The sequence below is a fragment of the Triticum urartu genome, chromosome 5A (assembly GCF_056163025.1).
Source record: "Triticum urartu cultivar PI428250 chromosome 5A, HENAU_Tu73, whole genome shotgun sequence".
NCBI lineage: Eukaryota > Viridiplantae > Streptophyta > Magnoliopsida > Poales > Poaceae > Triticum > Triticum urartu.
The window spans coordinates 315,377,342-315,403,473 of record NC_141877.1 but is presented as its reverse complement, the minus strand read 5'-3'; the positions used below and the strand labels follow the sequence as shown (position 1 = coordinate 315,403,473).

At 48.2% G+C, this 26,132-nt stretch overlaps 1 protein-coding gene across 1 annotated transcript in view; it reads left to right on the top strand.

The window, feature by feature from the left end:
- The first annotated feature begins 18,018 nt into the window (after positions 1-18,018).
- The window catches only part of BGAL9 (beta galactosidase 9), a 30,418-nt gene continuing 22,304 nt past the window's right edge, over positions 18,019-26,132 (top strand). The window contains exons 1-5 of the mRNA XM_087525949.1: positions 18,019-18,378; positions 19,064-19,159; positions 19,243-19,355; positions 20,493-20,559; positions 20,761-20,853. Of these exons, the coding sequence (XP_087382075.1) occupies positions 18,127-18,378; positions 19,064-19,159; positions 19,243-19,355; positions 20,493-20,559; positions 20,761-20,853 (621 nt within the window). The 5' untranslated portion in view covers positions 18,019-18,126. The remainder of the gene's footprint in view (positions 18,379-19,063; positions 19,160-19,242; positions 19,356-20,492; positions 20,560-20,760; positions 20,854-26,132) is intronic.

The window sequence follows — 26,132 nt, the reverse complement described above, 5'->3', positions numbered from 1 at the left end:
ACCCAACCTCAAGTCGAGTTTGGAGAACACCGATGAACCAGCCAGTTGATCATAAAGATCATTGATCCGAGAGAGGGGATATTTGTTCTGAATAGTGGCTTGGTTAATAGGACGATAGTCTTGGACTAATCGGTTCGTCCCATCCTTGTTCTTAACAAAGAGAGAAGGTGCTCCCCAAGGAGAGCAACTAGGGCGAATGAAACCTTTGCTAAGATATTTGTCAATTTCATCCTTAAGCTCAATGAGTTCATGCGGCGGCATCTTGTAGGGTCGTTTGGCTATAGGGGTGGTGCCTGGTTTCAAGTCGATGATGAATTCGCCAGCTCTAGCAGGGGGAATCCCTAGAAGTTCTTCAGGAAAGACGTCTTGGAATTCACGAACGACGGGAATGTTTTCAATGTCCTCGAGTGGTGCAGCGTTCAATGCATTCAAGGCATAAAGTCGTGCCTCGGCATTCTAAACCAGATGAGCCTGGTAAGTAATTATTTCATCAGAAGGGTGTAGCAGATGGACGGTTTTAGTGGCGCAAACTATAGAAGCAGTATGCGCTTTCAACCAATCCATTCCCAAAATGAGATCAATGCTACAGGACTTCAGTACGATGGGAGAGACAAGGAATTCTAGTCCTTCGATTTCAATGAGGACATCGTTGCAAATCATGGAGGTCCGACATTGGCCCGCGGGGGTGTGTACTAATAGCGAAGCGTTCATGTCTTCGCTTTTAATGCCATGCATGAATGCAAAATCCTCTGACATGAATGAATGTGATGCACCTGTATCAAATAAAACGGATGCTGGTACGGAATTTACGAGGAGTGTACCCATCACGGTAGCAGACTGGTCTAGAACTTCATTGAGATCAACGTGGTTGGCATGAACACGACCATAAGACCTGGCATTGTTGTTGCGAGGCTGGTTGCTTCCACGGCCAGCTGCGGGAAGGGCCAGTTGATTCTGATTCTGATTGCAGTCTCTGGCACGGTGACCTGGTTGACCACACTTGTAGCAGAGACCATTATTGGGAGTGGGAACATGAGCTCGGGGTGGTGGAGCTGGAAGTCTTGGCTGCCTAGTTGGTGGGGGAGGCAGACGCGATGCAGCATAGGACTGCCTTGGAGCAGGTGCAGTTGGCCGGTACATGTTGTTGGGAATCCATATCCTACACTTCTGCGAGGACGGGCCCGAAGATGAGCCTGTGTCACGATTGCGCCTATGAGAGCTCTGGTGTTCCTGCAGACCATTTTCGACATTGATGGCCTTGTTCACCAAGGTGGAGAAATCAGCAAAGTCATGCACTAGAAGTGCGAGCTTGATGTCAGCTTGGAGGCCATCACGGAACTTCTCTTGTCTGCGTGCATCAGTTGCAATGTCTTCTTCAGCATAGCGGGATAAATCCAGAAACTCTCGCTGATAAGCTTCCATAGTTTTGTTGCCTTGGGTGAGGTTGCGGAACTCGTACTTCTTCCGGTCCATGACTCCCAGAGGAATGAAGCAAGCACGGAAAGCAGTTTGGAAGTCTGGCCAGGTGATGATTGTTCCAACCGGCAGAGTACGCCTGTGGTTGTCCCACCATTGGGCAGCGGGTCCTTTCAGGAAGAAGGAAGCAAAGGTGACATAGCTGGCAGGGGCTACATCAGCAGACTCCATCTCATAGGTGATGTCACGGAGCCAGTCATCAGCATGTAGAGGCTGAGTTGAGCTGTGGTACATAGTTGGGTTGAGGCGCATGAAATCCTGCAGAGTCACTTGGACTGGCTGATGGTTCATATTGGGGCGAGGAAACTGAGCCATCATATTTTCCATGAACTGGCGGTTCAGCTCGAACTATTGGATCATACCAGCCATGTACTCAGGCGGTGGTGGGGCATGGACACCACGACCATGACCACCTGGTCTAACCATCCTGCTAATATATAACAGGGGTAGTTCAGTATTGAGAAATTTGCAAGGACAAGAATCATTCATGATGAAACATGCATAATGAAAGGAACATGATAGTTACTACATAGTAGTTGGCATATCTTACAAAAGGGATCATGCATAGAGTTCGGTACACAGAGTTCAGTACGCAGACTAAAGACAACATAGGCAGCACGCAAGCTCGCGGCGAATGCATCTAATACTAATAAGAAGGCCTACATCAGTCCCAGGAGGAACTGTGGAGGTAGGTGTAGCCGGACAACTGGTAGTGACGCGACAGGAAGTCCTCCACATCAGTAGCCTGGGGTCCGCGGATACTCTGGTGCAGAACCCGACGCACAAGTGGTAGAAGAGGACCAGGTGCGGGAGAGTAGCCTCCCACATCTGGCCAGCCGACACCCTGGGGCATCACGGTCCTGGTAGGGTAGATCACAGAACGCGATAGATCACCAGATCGGACAAAGGGGTGCAAAAGCGTCAAAGCACGGTAAACATGCTGACGGGTGGTGTACAACTCGTGGCAAAGATCTCGGTTAGCTCTATCCAGCCCATCAGCATGCAGAACTAGGTTCTGATGGTAGAAGGGCTCCTGGGTGATGGTGGAGTAGGCAGCAGTGTAGTATCCCTCCGCACCAACATCGGATGCGATAGCAATGTGCCTGAAAGGGGAGGTGTCCAACTCCCGATACTCTCCACAAAGACGTGACAGAGCAGCATAAGCAGCATCGTGGACCACCATGTCGATAGTCACTCCAACACCATGAGCAGTGTGCAGCACGGTAGTGGAGTCATACTCCCGAGAGTAGAGGTGGACGATGGCATGGTACCGCTCCTGTTAAAGTCCTAATACTCCTCGTAGACAGTGTACTCAGGGTGCCAGCGATAACCTAGATAGGTCATCATCTCAACCAACACAGCAGGTGATCCTGAGGCACCAATGGCCGTCGTGTGGCGCACGACCTGTCTCGTGGGTTCCATCTGAAAACAAAGATGTTTCAAAGGAATCAAATTACAGTGTGGGTATAGTTCAAAATACTACTCTAAGGAAAAACTAGGGCTTATCCAACTTTGGGGTGAATGTGGTCACGGGATCCTAATGTTAGCGTTACTAAATTCGTTTAACCCGAGTAGAAGAGAGTTCAGAGTCCCAGAGTAACGATCGAGGAGTAAAAGATCCTAATACCACCCAAATGCCGACGTGGGCCCGTAAGACACACAACCATGTTAGTAAAAGTTTTTCAATGTCTAGACTCAACTTCGGCCAAGGAGTGTGGAAGGGGGATTCCTACAGGCAGTCGGCTCTGATACCAACTTGTGTCACCCCCGATTCAATCGTACACTAAGCATAGACGCAAACGTGTACAATCAAGATCAGAGACTCATGGGAAGATATCACAACACAACTCTACAAATAAAATAAGTCATACAAGCATCATATTACAAGCCAGGGGCCTCGAGGGCTCGAATACAAGAGCTCGATCACAGATGAGTCAGCGGAAGCAATAATATCTGAGTACAGACATAAGTTAAACAAGTTTCCATAAGATGGCTAGCACAAACTAGGATACATATCGAAAGAGGCGCAGGCCTCCTGCCTGGGATCCTCCTAAACTACTCATGGTCGTCGTCAGCAACCTGCACGTAGTAGTAGGCACCTCCAGTGTAGTAGGAGTCGTCGTCGACGGCGGCGTCTGGCTCCTGGACTCCATCATTTGGTCGCAACAAACGGGTATAGAAGGGAGGAAAAGGGGGAGCAAAGCAACCGTGAGTACTCATCCAAAGTACTCGCAAGCAAGGAGCTACACTACAATGCATGCATTGGAATCAAATGGAAAAGGGGTAGCATATGTGGAATGAACTACAGAATGCCGGAATAAGAAGGGGATAGCTAGTCCTATCGAAGACTACGCTTCTGGCAACCTCCATCTTGCAGCAGATGAAGAGAGTAGATGGTAAGTTCACCAGGTATCATCGCATAGCATAATCCTACCCGGCGATCCTCCCCTTGTCGCCTTGTGAGAGAGTGATCACTGAGTTGTATCTGGCACTTGGAAGGGTGTATTTTATTAAGTATCCGGTTCTAGTTGTCATAAGGTTAAGGTACAACTCCGGGTCGTCCTTTTACCGAGGGACACGGCTATTCGAATAGATAAACTTCCCTGCAGGGGTGCACCACATTTCCCAACATGCTCGATCCCCTTTGGCCGGACACACTTTCCTGGATCATGCCCGGCCTCGGAAGATCAACACGTCACATCCCCACCTAGGCACAACAGAGAGGTCAGCACGCCGGTCTAAATCCTATGGCACAGGGATCTGGGCCCATCGCCCATTGCACACCTGCACGTTGCGAGGGCAGTCGGAAGCGGACCTAGCCCCCTTAATACAAGAGCAGGCTTACGGTCCAATCCGGCACGCGCCGCTCAGTCGTTGACGTCATGAAGGCTTCGGCTGATACCACGACGTCGAGTGCCCATAATTGTTCCCGCGTAGTTGGTTAGTGTGTATAGACCAATGGCCAGACTCAGATCAAATACCAAGATCTCGTTAAACGTGTTATTTTGAAATAACCGCGGACGCCGACCAGGGCCAGGCCCACCTCTTTCCTAGGTGGTCTCAACCTACCTTGTCGCTCCGCCACAAAGATCCACTCAGAGGGCCGTCGGGACAACCGTCCTTTCGGACCCAATCCGTGAATCACTCGCGGGTACTCTACGAGCCGACCCGACTTTAGTCACCACAAGTATCATATAATATGTATATAAGTATATACCCGTGATCACCTCCTGAGTGATCATGGCCCGATAGTATAGCATGGCAGACGGACAAGAATGTAGGGCCACTGATGGTATACTAGCATCCTATACTAAGCATTTAGGATTGCAAGTAAGGTATCAATAACTGTAGCAACAATGACAGGCTATGCATCAGGATAGGATTTACGGAAAGCAGTAACATGCTACACTACACTAATGCAAGCAGTGGAGAGAAGGGTAGGTGATATCTGGTGATCAGGGGGGGCTTGCCTGGTTGCTGCGGCAAGGAGGGGTCGTCAACAGCGTAGTCGACCGGGGCACCAGCAGCGGCATCAGTCTTGTAGTCTACCAGAGAGAAGAGGGGGAATAAATAATGAATACAATGCAAACAGATGCATATCGATGCATGACATAACAGGTAGTGGTGCTAGGTGTGCCCTAACGCAGTAGGTGGTGATACCGGTGAAGGGGAAAAACAACCAGGGAAAATATCCCCGGTGTTTCGCGTTTTCGGACAGATGAACCGGAGGGGGAAAGTTGTGTGTTCACTATGCTAGGGATGTGTGGCGGGCGGACGGGCTGCGTATCCGGATTCGTCTCATCGTTCTAAGCAACTTTCATGTACAAAGTTTTCCATCTGAGGTACGGTTTATTTTATATTAATTTTAAAAGATTTAAAGCACTTTTAGGATTTATTTAATTATTTTAAATCAATATTATCCAGAACAGTGTTTGCTGATGTCAGCATGATGTCAGCAGTCAACAGGGGTGTTGACTGGTCAAACTGACGTGTGGGTCCCACATGTCATAGGCTGAAGACTAATTATTTGTAAATATTTAATTAGCAGGTTTAATTAGAGTTAATTAGTTAACTAAACAGTGTTAATTAAGTTAATTAATTAATTATTATTTAATTCTTTTAATTTATTTATTTTAAACGTTCTGGGGCCGGGCCCCACATGTCATTGGCCCTAGGGGCCTATGGGGCGCCGCAAGCGGGCGGGGCATAGGACGCGCCCGAGCGGGCGCACGCCTAGTGCAGGCGGACCCGGCAGGGGCCGGCGCAGGGGGGCGGTGGCCACGACACAGGGGGCGGTGGCCACGGCGCCGGCCAGGCGGTCGCGACGACGAGGAAGCGGCACAGGCGAGGACACGGCGACCTGGGGAGGTAGCGGCACGGCAGGTGCGGTGGGTAGAGGAGGCAACGGCGGGGGGTGCGCGCGTTGGGCGACGGCGGGCCGCGTCCAGGGGGGCAGTAGCAGGAGCGAGGGCGCAGCCGGCGAGCCGAGTGGGGCGGCGCGCGCTCCAGCAAAGGGGGAGGAGACGCGGGGCGACAGAGGGCGAGCATCGAGCGCGGAAGGGGCGATGGTTGGCTTCGGCGTGGGCGGGCTCACGGCCAGGCGACGAGCCAGCGCCGGGGTAGGCCGGGGCGCGGAGCAGCCGGAGCGGGCGCGGCCAGGGTTAGCGCGAGGAGGCGCGGTGGCTGTGACGTACGGGCGTGCGTGGGAGTGAAGGAAAGAGGAAGGGTGCAGCAGAGGGGGCGCGCCGCAGGGGAGGTCCATGGGCGAGCGGCGTGAGAGGGAGCGGAGCGCGTGGGCGTGCGCGGCGGGGCGGAGGAGCGAGCCGAGGCCCGCGCGAGCTCGAGTGCGGGTCGACGCCAGCAGGCGCGGTGAGCGCGCACCGCGCCGGAGCGGAGCGTGCAGAGAGGTAAAGAGGAGAGGGCAGCGGATCACGGCGGGTGCAGGGACGTGGCAACGGGGGTTGAGGAGGAGCCGAGGACGACAGCGCCGATGAGGAGGAGGACGACGAGGTGGCGTTTCGGGTGGCGTTGAGGCGGGGGGATCGTCGGCGAGGTCGAGGCGCGTGGGGTTCGTTCCTCGATCCAGAATGGGAAGGGGGAGAGAGGAGTGGGGCGAGTGAGGTGTGGGGAGCGGTTAGGGTTTCCTCAGGGAGGGTTATGGAGAGGAGTGGGGTGGGCCGGCCTGGTGGCCCGGTTGGGCTGGTGTCCTGCTAGCTAGCTGGGCCATTCGGCCCAGAGGGAGGGGTGTTTCTTCCTTTTCTTTTCTTTTTTTGTTTTCTTTTCTATTTCTTGTATTTTCCTTTCTTTTATTTATTTTTCTTTTTTGTTTTATTTAGTTTATGGTATTTAAGTATTTTATAAAATTGTGTCTTCTACACCATAATTACTTATGCCATATTTGGGACGGTCCGAACATTTTTGTTTCAACTTTTGAATTTTTTTATCATTTGGCTTAAATTCAAATTTGAATTTGAATCGGTTTTGAACTAACTCTAGATTAACAATAGTAACCATGGTGACGTGGCATCATTAACGTGGGATTACTGTAGCATAATTATCCGGGTGTTACATGCTCATATTGGTTGGTACATATTCTACGAAGATCTTTATCGGTCAAACCGCATAACAACATACGTTGTTCCCTTTGTCATCAGTATGTTACTTGCCCGAGATCCGATCGTCGATATCATCATACCTAGTTCAATCTCGTTACCGGCAAGTCTCTTTACTCGTTCCGTAATGCATCATCCCGTGACTAACTCATTAGTCACATTGCTTGCAAGGCTCATAGTGATGTGCATTACCGAGAGGGCTCAGAGATACCTCTCCGATGCACGGAGTGACAAATCCTAATATCGATCTATGCCAACTCAACAAACACCATCGAAGACACCTATAGAGCATATTTATAATCACCCAGTTACATTATGACGTTTGATAGCACACAAGGTGTTCCTCCGGTATTCAGGAGTTACATAATCTCATAGTCTGAGGAACACGTATAAGTCATGAAGAAAACAATAGCAGCAAAACTAAACAATTATTATGCTAAGCTAATGGATGGGTCTTGTCCATCACATCATTCTCCTAATGATGTGATCCCATTCATCAAATGACAACACATGTCTATGGTCAAGAAACATAACCATCTTTGATTAACGAGCTACTCAAGTAGAGACATACTAGAGACACTCTCTTTTGTCTATGTATTCACACATATACTAAGTTTCCGGTTAATACAATTCTATCATGAATAATAAACATTTAGCATGATATAAGGAAATATAAATAACAACTTTATTATTGCCTCTAGGACATATTTCCTTCAAGCGTCGAGAAGTCGCCCTGCGAGAGGGCCTCGCAAGGCTTTCGTCGATACCTGAGTGCGCGCTCCTCGCGAGGCGGGGTCCTCACAAAGGGGCCTGCTCATGAAGTCCCGACGATGGGCCAGTTTGGGCCTTGTAAGGGCGCCGTGTCCTGGACCGCAGACAGATGGCCCTGGGTACCCCCTGTCGGGGATATACCCCGCGGTATGACTCGGCCGGAGTTATAATCCTGCTGGGACCTGGTAAACCGGCAGGTGTTAAGTCGGATAATAACCCGGCAGGTGTTAAGTCAGATGATAACCCGGCAGGTGTTAAGTCAGATGATAACCCGACAGACCATCATAAACCGGCAGACCATCATAAACCGGCAGACAGTCATAACCCGGCAGACAATGATAACTGGTTGATAGTCATAACCCGACAAACAGTGATAACTGGTTGACAGTCATAACCCGGCGGCATAGAGTCGCCTGGGGTTATGAAGGCCGAGACGTTATGAAGCCCAAGACGTTATGAAGCAAAAGACGTTAAGCCCATGAAGAGAAGTCAGAATAGTTTAAGTCTTAATCCGAGTTGGACTCTACATGTAACCCGCCCCTTCAACATATATAAGGAGGGGCAGGGCACCCCAAGAGGGAGAGAGAATAATCTTAAGGGTTAGGGATAACTAGGAGAGCCGGTTTACGGCGACTCCTTCGTGATGATAATAAGACCTAGCCAAAAACAGCACGTAGGGTTGTTACCGGATGATGTTTCCCGGGGCCCAAAGCTATCTAAATCCTTGTCTTGTGTTGCGTCTCTTGATTCCGCTCAACCCCTCTCAAGCTACTACAAAGATGCGTTGGCCTCACGACTAAGTCCTCACACTAGGACATCTGCCATGACAATTCCACGACAGTTGGCGCCCACCGTGGGGCCTATGCATGGTGGTGACGAGTTCTTGAAGGGATCTCTCCCAGGGATCGAGAAGTTTGCAATTTTTTCGGATGAAAAATAAACCGGTTTGGAAGGATTCACATCAACCAGAAGTTTATCAGTCAAAGATTAATGGAATTTTTCAGCAATGGATTATATAAAGTTGAGATCAAGAGGAGTTAGGGTTACCCGCAATCCTACAACTTATTTGGTGGATTTCGAGTCGCCGGGATCAACGGAATTTTTCCTAAAAAAGATGTGTCCGAGTCAACCTCACCAGCGCCGCCTGCCTCCGATTCCAAGCTCGGACCCTGCCTTGCCGAATCAAACCTTGCAGATGTAAATCGCCGCAACCGCCGCGGCTCTGCCATTGTTCACCGTCTTGTCAAGTAACCCTGACTCCCCGAGTCACCGGCTCACGTACCACATTTACACAGACTCGCGCCATCGGCTCTTCAACTCGATTTCGATTACAACGACCCAGAGCCGGAGGTAGACTCGGTTTTCGCTTTGGTTCATCGGGCCATCTAGCTTTTGCCTCTGCAGGTCTCCAGCTCGATTTCCGCTTCAGTTTTTGCCAAGTCGCCGGACCCTGTAGTGGGTCGCCGGTCCGGTGCCTCCTCAAACCGCCGTCTTGCCTTGCCACCACCATGGTTCGTTCTGCTGTTGTGGGCTTGTTTATGCGTCAAAACGCCGTTTTCAATCACAACCTATGACCACAACCTGGAGGAAGAGGTCAACATGAATAGACTCGTCTCCGCCTTCGTTTCTGCGTTCGAGCGGTTTCCACTGAGTCGCCACGGCCTCCCCTTGCCGTAAGCCACCTTAGCTGCGCTCTGACTCTGCTATGGCCAGGCCACCCTGGCTCGGTCAATCGGCAGCCTCGCCGGTTCAGAGCCGTCACTACGTTGGCTTGTTTTTTGCACGACGTCGCCTCCAAGATGAGCTGTACGCCAACCCGCCATCCACCATGCTTGAGTGATGAACCGGCCGCTACCATCATAGTTGTCGTGGCCTCTGTTCGCCTCGCCTTCCTGCCCGCCCGCCGCCCCGTTTCAAGGCCGCCGCTGATTCAGTTTCAACCCGCCACCGCCGCCCGCTGGCTTCGCCTCGCCGGAGCTTCAAGTCGCCGACGCCGCAATTTCGCTCCAAACCGCCGCCGTTTAAGTGCACGTCCACGGACAAGTTACCGCTGCGGCTACGGTTGCCAGCCTCTTGAGCCGCCGACCGCCGAGTCGTCGCCTGTGCCAGGACAGCCCGCCCTCACCGTGATCCGCCGCGGATTGATCCTGCTGCTGCGAGCGGGCCCGTGGCCTCGGGCCTCTTCTACAAGTCACCATCAGGCCATCTCGCAGTCGCTACTGAACCGCCGAATCGGACCTCCTGTCTCTGACGTCATGGCCGGGCGCCACGCCACACCGAGTCGTTTCCTCCATCATCTCAGAACCGCCGTTGCGCGACCTCACCTACAAAACTGCCATGGCCGCCTCACCGACGAGTCACGTACAGCTACGGCCAATTCACCGCGCCCACTTCCACCATGGTCGTAATGAGCAGGATCCACCCGTTTCCATGCTTTTGAAGCCACCAACCTTGCTGCGTGAACCAGCCGTGCTTGAGGCCTCCTCGCCCACGAGCCTCCCGTGCTTTTCAGCAGTTTGCCTCTTGCGTGTGCCGCCCCGGCCGACGCTGCTCCTCAGTCTAGTACCCGCGGTGCCTCCTAGCGTCCCTGCTTCAGCTGTCGTCGAGCTGCTGTAACTCGCCGCCGCAGTCCCACTTTTGCTGCTCCAACTCACCAACGCCGGTCCATCGGCTTCGCCTCAAGTTAAACTGGCGCGTCTCCATGGCCTCAGGATAAACCGGCGCGTCGCTGTGGCCTCAAGTTAAATCGCCTCACCTACATCGTGAGCTACCAAGCCAGCCCGCCACCATAGCTCCGCCTCGCTGGGGACATCCTCGGGCCGCCTGGCCTTTCAGTCGTTGTGGCCGTGCTTCAACCCACCGCTCCTCCATGAGCCGGCTCTACCTCGGACTCGCCCGCCTCTGAACCGCCGATGCCGGTTCACCTGCGACCCAAGTCAGCGCCTGCAAGTATGCGGCTACGAGTCGGACTTTGTCGCCTAAAACCGCCAGGAGTCACTTCACCCTGCGCCGCTTCCATCGCTATGACTCGCCGGCGCCATCGCCAGGAGTTCACTAGTGATTTTCTGACGCGCCTCGCCCCCGCTGAGCCTCGCCTCGCCATCCGAGTCACATCGAGCCGGCCTCGCCCCCGCGGAGCCGCCGCAGCATTCGCCTTTGAGCCGTCGTCTTCGAGTCACCGGCGCCTTGACACCCTCCTCCGGTTGCATCTACCTCCAAGTTGCTAAGGCACCGCGAGCTGCCGCGATTGCCCTCAAGCCGCCGCACTCCGACCTGGCCAGCCACCTCGCCGCCATCACCATCAAGTCACCTCGCCGTGCTCACCTCCTATTACCTGTGACGCAGCCCTGTGCCGATGAGCCGCCACAGCATCGCTCCGCCTTACTGACGCACCCTTGAGCGTCTTGGCTCTTTGAAGTAAAGGATTATGAGGGGGAGTTTGACCCGGTGAAAAAGAATAGCGAGTGGAGTGGTTGCAGCGGCTGGTGGTGCCTGCATCCTACCGCGGTGGTTGCCGCCGGTGGCCGGTGGTTGGTGTTATTTTTTTGGAGGAAATCAGGTGGAGAGAGCGAAAGCAAGTGCATTGAATTTTGAAACAATCACACTACTTCCTAAGAAAACGGATGCTCTGAGAATAGAGAAGTTTAGGCTGATCTACCTTCTCAATGTTAGTTTCAAAATCTTCACCAAGGTCGGGACTAATAGGCTCACACAGATTGCGCATTCTGCGGTGCAACAGTCCCAAACTGCTTTCATGCCGGACAAAAACATCCTTGAAGGGGTGGTCGTTCTTCATGAAACGCTCCATGAAATCCATTCAAAAAAAAATTAGATGGAGTGGTTTTTAAGGTGGATTTCAAGAAAGCGTACGATAAAGTCAAGTGGCCATTCCTCCAACACGCATTGCGTATGAAAGGTTTTGATGAAGTCTGGCGCCGCCAGGTTGAATCGTTTACGCAAAAAGGGAGTGTTGGAATTAAAGTGAATGACGATATTGGTCATTACTTCCAGACACATAAAGGCCTAAGGCAAGGAGATCCGATGTCCCCTATCCTGTTTAACATTGTGTTTGATATGTTAGCAATTCTGATAGGACGGGCTAAGGAGAATGGTCAAGTAGGTGGCTTGGTACCTCATCTTGTTGATGGAGGTGTATCCATCCTTTAGTATGCTGATGATACAATCATCTTTATGGAGCATGACTTGGCCAAGGCGAGAAATATAAAGTTGGTGTTATGCCTCTTCGAACAATTGACTGGGTTAAAGATTAACTTTCGCAAGAGCGAGTTGTTCTTCTTTGGTAGAGCCAAGGATGAACAAGAGGCTTATAGGCAATTGTTTGGGCGCGATTTGGGGGCTTTACCTTTTTCCTTCCTAGGTACACCAATACACCACCGTAAGCTAACAAACAGAGAATGAAAATGCATCGATGACCGATTTGAAAAGAAACTGAGTTGCTGGAAGGGCAAGCTCATGTCATACGGAGGCCGATCAATTCTGATAAATTCGGTGCTCACGAGTATGCCTATGTTTCTCTTTTCGTTCTTTGAAGTCCCAGTTGGAGTCAGGAAAAGACTGGACTTCTATCGATCGCGTTTCTTCTGGCAGGGTGATGAACTAAAACGAAAATACCGCCCAGCCAAATAGGATATCATCTGTAGACCGAAAGACCAAGGGGGTCTTGGTATTGAGAATCTTGAAGTTAAGAACAAATGCCTTCTCAGTAAGTGGTTGTGGAAGCTGTCCAGTGAGCCGGATGCCACGTGGGCGCAAATCCTTCGTAGCAAGTACCTTCAAACCAAAACTTTGTCCCAGGTGACAGTCAGGCCGACCGATTCGCCTTTCTGGAAAGGACTGATGAAAGTCAAACAATCCTTATTTAATAGGACAAAGTTCATTATTGGCAACGGTGCTAGTACACGTTTCTGGAAGGATACTTGGCTCGGAGAGGAACCCTTGGCCATTCAATACCCGTCTTTATATCGCATTGGTCAACGACGAGAGGTGTTTGTTGCAACGGTATTTCAATCTATCCCCCTTAATATTTAGTTCAGACGATTGCTAGCGGGCAATCGTTGGGAAGAATGGCTCCGTCTAGTTAGGAGACTGATGGAGATTCAGTTTTCTCAACAACCAGATGAATTACGCTGTAAGCTTACTAGGTCTGGAGTATTCACAGTTAAATTAATGTATATTGATGTTATCAATTCGAGCTTCATTCCTACCTCCAAGCATGTTTGGGTTGTCAAAGTTCTATTGAAAATAAAAGTGTTTATGTGGTTTGTCCATAAACAAGTTATTTTAACCAAAGACAACCTGACGAAGCGTAATTGGATAGGACCTGCTAGGTGTAGTTTCTGTGATCGGGATGAGACGATCAAGCACTTGTTTCTTGATTGCCCGCTAGCCAAAGTTCTTTGGCGGACGGTCCACATTGCTTTTAATATTACTCCACCGAATTCTGTCAACACGTTATTTGGGACGTGGCTTAATGGGATTGAGCCCGACTTAGCGAGACATATTCGTGTAGGAGTATGCGCTTTGATGTGGACTATCTGAACTTGCAGAAATGATTTGGTTTTTAACAGAACATCACGTATTCATTTTTTGCAGGTTATCTTCCGAGCCACGGCTTTGATCCGTTCGTGGTGCTACTCACTCAGATGGAGGCCAGGGAGCATTTGGTTACTGGATCTGTCCCCTGGGAGATGGTAGCTCGGGATATCTTCAACCGGTTTGGATGGCGGTCATGTAATAGGATAGGAAATTATTTTACCTATCTCTCTTTAGCCTGCCGGTTGTGGCGTCCTTTATTTGGCTAGTTTGTGTTTCTAGGCCATTTTGGCTCTGTGTGAGTTTTTTTTCTTTTTTTCAGTTAGAAACTTTGAGACTTTGTTGAAACATTTTTATTTGTTTTAATAAGATGGCCGTATGCATCACTCTGATGCAGAAGCCGGGAAGATCCCCTTTTCGAAAAAAATGAAGTCCAGATGACATGTGTCAGCAGAGGGAGGCAGATGACGTTCTATCATTTTCTTCCGGTTTAAAGGTGCTATGTCACATTGATCAAGTTATCCCTCCACGTACCTGACAGTCACAACATGAGGGTATCACGACTCATGAATGGCCTACATGGTATTTTCAATCAAAGTGATCCACGTACAAACCTCATGTGAGACAAGAAAAAGACGAAGGAGGGCAGGTTACATGGAGGCCTGGTGCTATAAATACTAAAGCTATACAGAGCAGTACTACATCAGAAAGATCAACTGTTCGTTCAAAAAAAGTCACGTAGATGTTATGCTACATCATATCAGCGGAGCTCAACGTGCATATACTACCCAGTATTATATGGCACCAGTATCTGCGTTCATCCGACAAAAACAAAATTAGGTGTTATCTTTCTTATATATTTTATCAGTACATTTTAATTCCTCTGAGCACCATTACACTTTCCTATTGGTGTTTTTATATACAGGTAAAATTATTGTTATACTGCGGGTATAGAGCATGCACTGGCAACGTTCTACAACGGTGTTTTGCTCCGTGTTATATTACCCGATGAGCGGACGACCGGTTCATGCGTCCGCACCGGTTTACAACATCGCGGCTGATTCATTTATATGCTCCCACGATCGACTCGACCGTGATTGACGTCAGCTTCACCATGGTGATCATCAGCCCCACAGTGGATATTAACTGGCCTGACATATCAGGTGAAATCATCCAGTATATTTTTATATTATATATTGCTTTCTTTAAAAGAGCAATTACTCTGGCTTGTAAAGTTATCTAATGCAGGACCCTAAACCATCATATTGGTGCAAATTTAAAGGCCGTCAGAAAATTCCCGGCTTAAAAAGAAAGATTCCGGTTTAAATTGCAGTTCAAGGGAAAGTTGTCTCCCACAAAGCTTTGAAGCTCTCAATATCCGGTTTAAGAATTTCCAGTTCAAAAGAATAATCTCTCGCAAGTTCGAATCCTCAGGAAAAATTTAAGGGACCAAAGAGAGTCTGTTGCAAAAGCACAACTCAAACATAGGTGCCCATTAAGCATAACTCACAATGTCATTTGGGGGCTTCCTTTCAAACATAGGTGTATTCATCAAAGAGAACATAGCATTACTGCCCTCTTGATTCAGCTATCAAGCCAATATTATCATAAGAGCACAGCTCTGGTTACTTCGGTAATCCGGCCATCAAGCCAATATTATCATAAGGGGCCAAAGAGAGTCTGCTGCACAGCACAGCTCAAACATGGGTATCCCTTGAGCACAACTCACAATATCACTTGGAGGCTATGTTCGAACCATAGTCACACCTCTTGATAGGCTTAAGGCCACCAGGAAAATCATTTGGGGGCTCTGGTCGTATGTGAACCATAGCTTATACCCTCTTGATTGGCGTAAGGCCACCAGGATAATCACTTGGGGGCTCTGGTCGTATCTGAACCATACCTTATACCCTCTTGATTGGCGTAAGGCCACTAGGGAAATCACTTGGGGGCTATGGGTTCGAACCATAGCTATACCTCTTGATAGGCATAAGGACAACAGGGAAATCACTTGGGGGCTTGATCGTATTAGAACCATAGCTACATCTCTTGATCGGCGCAATGCCACAATTATGACTACTTGGGGGCTCTGGTCGTATCCGAACCATAACTTAAACCCTCTTAATCATACACATACATCATCATATATTGCATCATCATTACATCATCATAGCATGTATCATATGTCCACGAATATACCGGTTTATGTGGCAGGAATCAGTTTTCAAACCAGGTTATATTATTCAAATCTTTAATAGCCAACATGACTGGATTTTTATTATGGTTATCAATAACCAATATTATAATTGAGGTTTTCAAAGTCGCTTCAGCGCAATGGATATAAGTTATTATACAATGGAAGGAATAGTCCCGAGTCGCTGCAGGCTTACGACCCGACACTTGAGGGCTACATTATTCAAGTTGAGATTACATCAAATACACAAGTCTCATGTCGCTGCAAGTAGGCACCATGATACTTGGGGGCTAATGCAAAGTCATTGTTTGCTCACCTTATTGAAGACCCGACTCATCACATCATAATGAGCCGGCCCTTGGGGGCTACCAATTGCTCCTGTCAATAATTCAAGGTACACAAGTTAAATCCATTATATTGAAGGGTCCGTTGCTCAGTTGATAAAGCACAAAGCTCTTAACCTTGTGGACATGGGTTCAACCCCTACGATGGGGGCTACATGTCACTGCTCAAATCTACATGATTATATTTACAAAGTCCCTGCTCATTATTGCATAATGATCCGGCCCTTGGGGGCTACACTGGTTGAAGTTTTTATGAGCATAAGGCAATTTCAAATCCCAGGTTGCTGCAAGCATGACAATCCGACACTTGGGGGCTACATATGTGGAATACTCAGTTTATGACTAATGACGGAGATGAACAAATCGGATTTCTTCAAGGTTGTGACATTTATATTGAAACAAGTCTTAAGCTGTTGCTACGCTACCTTCTTAAAACTTGGGGGCTACAAGTGATAGGCATATAAGAGATATATTTTCAAGCTTGATGTTAACTGCAATTATGACCCGGTGCCATCAATATTTATAAATTGGCAAGTTCTACATCCTTAAACCGGCTGAAAATCAGTTGAATATTTCAAAGGCCAGTATTTTTGTCAAGTTAGAGCATTGAAGGACGATTCAAATGGATTCTTTGTTTACAATATTTCTTCTACAAGCAAATTGACTATGAAGTTGGTCTATTGACCTGGATTTTCTAAAGGAAGGAAGTGACAAGGACTTAAGGATAATCAGGATCAGTTTAACATGGAAATCCAAATTAAACCGGGGCTAATGTCGAGGATATACCCCGCGGTATGACCCGGCCGGAGCTATAACCCGGCTCGGACCTGGTAAACCGGCAGGTGTTAAGTCAGATGATAACCCAGCAGGTGTTAAGTCAGACGATAACCCGACAGACCATCATAAACCGGTGGACAGTCATAACCGGGCAGACCATCATAAACCAGCAGACAGTCATAACCTGGCAGACAGTGATAACTGGTTGACAATCATAACCCGACAGACAGTGATAACTGGTTGACAGTCATAACCCGGCGGCATAGAGTCGCCTGGGGTTATGAAGGCCGAGACGTTATGAAGCCCAAGACGTTAAGCCCATGAAGAGAAGTCAGAATAGTTTAAGTCTTAATCCGAGTCGGACTCTACATGTAACCCGCCCCTTCAACATATATAAGGAGGGGCAGGGCACCCCAAGAGGGAGAGGAAATAATCTTAAGGGTTAGGGATAACTGGGAGAGCCGGTTTACGGCGACTCCTTCGTGATGATAATAAAACCTAGCCACAAACAACACGCAGGGTTGTTACCGGATGATGTTTCTCGGGGTCCGAAGGTGTCTAAATCCTTATCTTGTGTTGCGTCTCTTGATTCCGCTCAACCCCTCTCAAGCTACTACAAAGATGCGTTGGCCTCACGACTAAGTCTCACACGAGGTATTTTTGTTGATACCTGAGGGCGCGCTCCCCGCGAGGCGGGGTCCTCACGAAGGGGCCTGCTCGTGAAGTCCTGACGATGGGCCAGTTTGGGCCTTGTAAGGGCGTCGTGTCCTGGACCACAGACAGATGGCCCTGGGTACCCCCAGTCCCATGGGCCCAACAGTCGTACCACTGCGACACCACCGATGTGAGTCACTGTACCACCGCCATCATCGCCCACCACGGTCGTCTCTCATTGACAAGTGAGACCCACATGTTAAATTTAATATCGGGGCAAGAATTATTGGACTCTGGAAAAGCACATCATCTGTAAACCCTTTTTAAATTAGTGAGAGAGGGGAGCTATATGTGTGAAGGTTTCATAGATGACATGGTATTGACCTATGATCCTGATTAAAGATAAATAGATGGAAAGTTGACCTATGGCCGGCTGCTTGCTAACTGGTTTATTGCTCTTGTTGTACTGTATAATTACTTTCTCTCCACGTATCGCAATCATTTCCCCGCGTAAAAGAACTCCAATCATTAATGCGTCGCGTGAGGTATCGGCAACAAGTTCGAGTTTGGAATACGCCATCTCCGATCTGGCTATGCTCCGTTCATCCTGATCTCAATCCGTTGTCCTAGTCAGAGCTTCCGTAAAACAAAATTATCCAAAAGAAAATAGGAAAAACCTCGCTTCATCCGCCTCTCTGTTATACACTCCCCGTAACCCCCCTGTGCTTCTACTGTGCTTCTGGCCATGGCCGCCTCGCCGCCGCCCTCGCGATTTGGGCCCCCCTTCCTCCCCCTCCTCCTCCTCCTCCTCGTCGTCGGTTACTTCACCGCCTCAGCATCAGCGGCGGGGGAGCTGAGCCAGGTGGTGGGGAGGGGGGCGGATGGGCCCTACTTCGAGCCTTTCAACGTGAGCTACGACCATCGTGCGGTGCGCATCGGCGGGCAGCGGAGGATGCTCGTCTCAGCAGGAGTACACTACCCCCGCGCCACACCCGAGGTGAGGATGCCGTCCGCGGCTTGTGCAAGGGCAGCGTCTGTTGCTACCGGAAAAAAAGGCAGCCTCTGGTGGAGTTGTTGGCATCGGGCGGAACCCGTTGTAGTTTTCCCCCTCTTATCGGAGCGAGTTTATTCCATTACCTCAATGCCGCAATATCGTAGGCCGCCCCGCCAAAGAGCTTACTCATGCCTGATCAGGTTCGAGTTGGTGCGGCGGAAATGTGGGATTTGTGGTGGCTTGATCCGTGGTGGTCGGGGCTGCTGCAATTGAGCAGGGACGAACAAAATTGGTGTTCTCCCATAATAAAAAGAAGTTAAACTAGGATAGACTGAAAACCTGAGTATTTTTTCTTCATAGCACGGTGGATAACCATGGCTTGCTCCTCCATGAACTTCCTTCGAAGCTCGTTTGCGGTTAGCGAGTCGGATGGAATTGTAACTGACACTGGTGTGCGTGAGGGTGTCAAGAGATTTTCACACTGGCTCTTCTTGAGGCGTCCGTGTGAGACTGAGTTTCATTATCACTTTTAGTATGGACATCAGATTTTGGTAGTTTTCTTGTGCTTCAAATAGCTGGGTGCTGCATGAAATTAATTGCTGAGCGATTAGCATCGTTCTTTGTTTGCCCAGGAATACGGTGTTTGTATTGCTTGTAGCTCTAACTAAATTCTTGCAAATTGTGCTAGATGTGGCCTAGTATAATTGCAAAGTGCAAGGAAGGTGGTGCAGATGTAATTGAGACATATGTCTTTTGGAATGGGCATGAACCAGCCAAAGGTCAGGTAATGTAGTTGCCTACTTGTTTACTTCAGTTGTACATATTTTGTCCTTGAATATGAACTTATGCATCTTCCATTTTTCCCAGTATTACTTTGAAGACAGATTTGATCTTGTGAGATTTGTGAAGCTGGTTGCTGCTGAAGGCCTATTTTTTCTCCTTCGTATCGGCCCATATGCTTGTGCTGAATGGAATTTCGGGTCTGTTTATATCTTGACAGTGGACTTTTGAAATATCCTGATCACATCCGTACTAATTACTAGAGTTTTCAGTTGCGTTATAATTTTTTCTCTTGCTCTATTTTTTGATTATTGGTATACACGGACATGTGTTTGTTGTCTTCATGCACATACACATCATTTTACAACTAACATAATCCTTTCTAGCTTGTCTGTATAGGCTTAAGTCAATCACTATGTCTGAGAACGTTTACCTTAGCTACCTCAGTAAGTAACCATTGGATGTTAAATGGGCCGAATATGCATGATTTCCATAGCATTTGGATGACACTTCACATGTCCTACATTTTAGGAGGATGACATATTTTGCCCTCCTTCATTAAAAAAGGGAAGCTGGTGAAGCTCTGGAAACGTAGAGGAAGAGGTGTTTGTGAACAAAAATGTAGTTCTACTGCCGTAAGGGAACACCACAGTTGGTGTATGTCAAGAGTTCATCAAATCAAACAATTTATTTCTACTAATATACAGTGGCACTGGAAAAGGCTAATTATCACCCACACAAAAAAATTAAAGGGCTAATTATAGGAGGTGCTCTATAATTGGTATACCTCCTTATTTTTATCTCATAGCTGCCACTTATCAAAGCAATCAAACTTCACAGTTGCACTCATAAATGCAGCTAATTTAAACACGTTACGAGCTACACTTATGTACTTTAGAGGCCCCAGTTATTATATTTCAGAGTTACAAATTTTCTTCTTCCTTGTGCAATTGAGCTTTTGATGGTAGATTGTCGTTTGAGTTTTCTCTCCCTCTACATTAAACATAACGTCAGTAGTTTCTGTAATAATAAGCATTATCTTAGTAATTGCATGGTTACAGCTTTGCACAATTATTTTTTATTACGTTTACCCTATTTAGCAGGGTCACGGGTTCAAGTCCTGGAAACAGCCTCTTACAGAAATGTAGGGAAAGGCTGCGTACAATAGACCCAAAGTGGTCGAACCCTTCGCCGGACCCTGCGCAAGCGGGAGCTAGATGCACCGGGCTGCCCTTTTTTACCCTATTTAGCAGCTCTCCTGCGTGTTTGAGAAAAAAAAATACTTAGTATTATTCATGATGTTTATTAATCTGTCCTTTTGTCATGCATTTGTGCAGTGGTTTCCCAGTTTGGTTACGTGATATCCCTGGCATAGAATTTCGTACTGACAATGAGCCATACAAGGTAAAAAAACATTTCACAGTTTGATCCATGGCTTTCTTCAGATCATAGATTTTCCATCTTATAAGAGTTTCATGCTGCATGAAGTCACATGATTCCTGCACTTATATGTGTAGAAACGATGTACAGTTACAACACTGATTTTAGTGGGAGGAGCATCCTCAAGCACTCCTTAACCACTAAGCCGTATAAATGTTTCAACAGGCTGAAATGCAGACTTTCGTGACAAAAATTGTAGACATGATGAAAGCCGAGAAGCTTTATTCTTGGCAAGGTGGTCCCATTATATTGCAGCAGGTATGAACCAATTCTTAAATTTCAGTTATTGGATATATATTTTTGTTCGAGAGGGAGTGAGAGGGAGGGGAAGGGAGGGAGACAGAGTCCAACACTGCTTTTCTTCTCCCATCTTTCCTCGGGAAAGCATTGCAAGGAAAAGAGGAAGAGGAAGGTGGACACAAGGGCGGCAACAAGGAACAGCTTGATACCGGAGATGCACACATTCTTTTTGTCCTGCCTTTTGTACTTCCAGTACTAACTATACTCCGGCTCAGCAGCCGAGAAGCTTTATTCTCGGAAACGCTCACAAAGTGCTCACCCACTCAAGGGGTGTGGCGTCTATTTATAGAAAAAGCAGAAATCTAACCGTTGAACAGTAAAAGACAACCACCCTGGAAGTACCACATGGTATTCTTTGTAGTAGCGGGCCTGTTCAAAATTTGAACTGTTAGGTAGGAAAACGAACATTCCTATATGTACCTGGAGCTTGGAGGTACTGGGCTGCCTAGTAAGCCTCTTAGGCCATGTACAAAAGAGAACTAGTTTTTCCTAGCACCGGTGCTTATTTATAGAACATAGATGATTAATTTGGCACCCCTGCTATTGAAGTAAGCAATGTTACTTGAGAAAAATAATTAAGCACCTTGCATCCATGATCTTAGAAGTCCAAATACCTAGAGGTGCTGGAAACAAAAAGCTTGGAGGTACCAAACACAAAGAAGCTCATCTCAGCGTGAAGGAGAAACTTGCTCCGAAGTACTGAAGAAAAGGAGAAAAAGAGCAAGCCTTAGAATGAAATGGTGCAAAAACGACAATCTCTCAGCTCGGAGGTGCCGTATAACATTTGCTCGGGAGTATTGGACCTATACAAACTGAGAGGTGCTTGGAAGTGTTGAAAAAGGTTAGGCCCGAAGTTATCGGAGCTAAGAGAGATTCTCTTGGCAGGATCAAAGCTCGATGGTAACGGAGGAAAATGGAGGCGGTTTCGACAAACACTTGTAGAGCAGGGTTCATTCGACAGGATCACTCGATGCTCACAGGGTCAGTAGTACCAGGTACGAAATACTCAGAAGTACCAGGAAAGTGGAGAACTTGAGGAATTGAGTGGAAGCAGTGCAAAACTTGGGGATTTGGTTGTGGATCTTGAGATAGAGTGCATCCCTAGTTATTTTTCATGTGCCCTCTTGATAGTGCGGTTGTCCTTGAACTCAATGTGGATCTTGGATCCACTAAGAATCTATAAATTGCAAACTATGAGCTTGAAGAACCAACCACTTGATAGCATGGAAAGCAAGGGGCCACCAATGATGTTTCCACTCATCAAAATGGAGGATACTTAGCCCATTCCCGAAGTATACTTGATAAAGCATTAGTCCTCTTAATTTCCTTGTCATTAATCACCAGAACCCGATTGGGGCCTAAGTTTCACATTCAGAAGGCCAAGGACGAATTCATTGAGATTGGGAAGAGGAAAGAATTAGCGACAGTGGATGCTAGCATGACACGGGGTGTGGCTCGGACTTCAGAGCACAAAGCCAAGACACTAGAGGTTTGACTCCACAAGTCGGGGCCTTCGGCATCTAAGGTCTGCTTGCTCTTGGACTCGATTATGGAGGCTTGGAGGTAAAAGGCGCATCCCAGTTTGTGTAAATGACCCTTGAGATTGTGCTATGTTTGTGGAACGTTGTTGTGCTGTGTTGTTGATTTCATTTAGGAATGAGGGAGGACTTCAGTTGACTGAATATTCGTAGGGCGAGAACCCCTACCCCCATAATCCGCTTCCTCATGTGACGTTTTGGTCTTCTGGACAACTACGTAGATCTTGCTGATACTTGGTTGCACGTGTGAAGGCGATATCTCGATGCTCCTCAAGTACTTCGACTCATCCAAGCGGTGTTGCATTTTTTATTTTCATTAAAACATGTAACTCGAGGGAATTGTAGCTTCAGCTCGGAAGGGATCATAAATTTGGACCCATAGAGGAGGAAGAAAGGCTTTTGACCAACGGCGTGACTTTGTTGCATGCATGCCTCCCAAAGCAGTGTGGGTAGCTCACTCACCCAAGTTTTACCAAGGCCGGGCAACCTTTTGGTTCCTCGCGATTGATGGCCTGTGTAGTAATATGTTCTTGGCGTGCTCGACCTAGCCATGTTCTAGGGATGTGCGACGGATGCGAAGCACACTTTTGTCCCATAGTCCTCGCAGAATCCCAAAAACCTCTAGCTGGTGAACTGGGAGCCATTGTCAGCGATTATCCTACTCGGGATGCCAAATCGTATAAAGACGTTGCATTATATACATTTCTCTGCCAACTTGCTTGGGACAAAGGCTTTTTTGTTGCGATAATGTTGGTTAGGGACTCGATCTACTTTGTGAATGTGTTGATGGCCATAATCAGGAATTGAACCCACCCACCAGGAGCAATGGGGAAGGGACCAAGGAGGTCGAGCCCCCAAGTCACGAATGACCAAGACAGTGGAATTACCTATAAGGCATGCATGTGTTGGTGTGTTTTCCTACTGTGGAACTGGCATGAACTCTAGTGTTGAACCAGCTCGGTGGCATCTTGCAGGTGGGTGCTTAGGTAGGAAAGCAGGTGGCGGGCACTGGGATGACGGTTGTTGGGGAAGGCAACTCGGGCGACAGTGCCCGCAGAGATGGAAGAAGGCTCGACAGAGGGAGCGCCCGGCGCGAGGTGCCAGCGGCTGGCTTTTGTTGGGTGGTTGCAAGCGCGGACGAGTGGACAGAGGCAGGGTGACGATGGCAGTATGCGACACGCATGGACATAGCGTGTCAATTCGATGGGTGCAGATGCAGTCGTAGCGACATCCATGCTGGATGGAGTGGCCCAACATAGGCGTAGAGGCAGCGACTCAACATCGACTCGAACTGGACAAAGAGTTGGGGCAGCTTGCTGAGGGGTGAACTAGCACGCGCTATGGTCGGAGGCAACCCTCGTCGTGGTAGAGGGAATCGAGCTGCGAGGTTGGGGAAACAACAAATTGGACCGGGAAAGATGGGAAGCAAAAAATCTATCTGGAGCTGTTATCCCCTAGACCTTGGACATCCACTGATTTCATATTTTGGCTTTGTAATTGCCTCCTAGTAGGACTGTAACTCAAACCCTGCCTTTCCAATGAAATGAAACGTACAAGATCCACAAAAAGAAAAGAACTCTTCAACATGTGGTTGACATAACACCATTGTGTTGTGTAGCAGCTTGATGAAAGGGAGATTGTCGCCTGGTAGGGAGATAAAACAAATTAGGGCAACCATCAATCCCATGAGCTTTTGAACCTGCTTGAGGTTGGTTGGTGATGGCATATCGAGGATTGCCTTGATCTTCGATTTGATGACCAGGTTTATAAGCTTCCACGTTTTCTCACCTATCTGGGTGTAGAAGGTTTCCTACATGGCGTGCTGCTATGTGCAACCAGCGTTCTTCTACCCAAAGGTTGCATTTTTATAGCAAAATGTGCCAAAGGGCGTGATAATGTTGGTGTGGGGCACATCCTTTTCTCTCATGCGGATCTGGTGGCAGAGGGAGTAAGCATCCAGGAAGCACATGTACTTGCAGCTTGATGTGGAGTCGACGATCGGGTCTATCTAGGGTACTCCATCCATATATGTAGGGCTTAATGAGTTTTCCAATATTGCCTTTGACTATTGATAAGATTAGTAGTATATGAGATGTATAATACGAAAACTATATCATCAGAAGCTCCTTTCACGTACTAACTTGACGGTATGCTTTGTGTAACTTGCATGTCATATATTATTGTTGTAACATGTGGTCAAGTTAGCCTTGAAAAACACATTAGGCCCTATATAGATGGATAGAGGGAGTAGCAGGAATGAATCCTCAGGGTAGGCTTTATTTAGGCGGGTGTTGTCGACGCACAGTCGAAGTTCCCCACTCTTCTTCGGTGGGCAGGCTTTATTTAGGCGTGTGTTGTCGACGCACAGTCGAAGTTCCCCACTCTTCTTCGGTGCTAACACCGGATTGGATAGCCAGGTGGGCTATAGGACTGGCTTGATGAAGTTCGCCTTCCGCAGCTTCTTGATTTCTCAAAGTATCACCTTCTTCTGTTTGAGGTTAAAATGTCGTAGCTTCTACTTGATTAGTTTGATGGATTTGTCAATGCCAAGCCTGTGCTCGGCCACCTCCCTGGGAATTCTAGGTATATGGACGGGTAGCCAGGTGAAGATGTCTGCGTTGTCTCGAAGGAAGGTGACAAGTTTGAGTTCTCATATGGGGGGGGGGGATTAGAGCCCATCTTAGCTACTCTCAATAGGGTCATCATCACGTAAGAGGAAGGACTGAGAGCTTGGGCTTCTAGCGAGATGGGGTTAACTCGTCAATGAGGTTTGCGTGACCCATGAGTGAGTTTAGACATTAGGTTTGGCGTTATCAGCAATCCCGAGTTTGTCCCAACTTGAAGCTTTGTCGCATTATACCGTATGCTCGAGGGAGCCGTGAATGATGATGATACCTTTTGGTCCCGTGATCTTTACTACCATGTGGGCGGTAGCTTGAAACGTCTAAACACTTAGTGAGCCATGTTCGGCCCAAGAGGGCTTTGTAAGGAATCTTGAAGTCAATTACTTGAAAGGAGCACCGTACTCTTTGTGATAATTGTGCCCTTCACCGATGATGTCCGGGAGCACCACCTGCCGGGTTGGCCTAAGTCTATGGAATGATCATGACGTTGATTTGATCTCTGATTGCAAGACCCGCATCTGCCCGAGGTCCCTTATCATGATAATGCTTAGGGAACTCCCACTGCCGATCAAGACGCGGTGAACTCGAGCTATGTCTATCATTGGTGATACGACCAAAGGGTAGCGACTTGAGAGGCGATAGCTCATCGAGCAATCAGTTTCGTCGAAGAGAATTTGCACCTTGGACCACTTTGATCAGGGAGTAGAGGCTTGGGTAAGAACGACCATGGCTTCCCTCCTCGACTTGTAGCAAGCCCAACCACCCACAAGTGGTCGCCGCACGATGATCTGGGGGAGTTGTCTCTTGATTCCTCAGTCTCCAATTCGATAAGTTATCAGAACACGCCTTAGTTGGCTTGAGCATGGGAGACACTATTGTGAAGTTCGCAACAATTCTTATGAGTCTGCTGCTTCCTCTGGATCCACTTTTCCATAGGGTTCGATTTGATGACACGAAGTCCCCAAGGCCGATGCCAGTTGTCGAGGGTAATTTCCTTGGTGCCTCATAGTGGTATAGTAGTTGCGCATGATTTATGTAGCCCTAGCAATGCGAGGGCAACTCCAACACAGTTCAC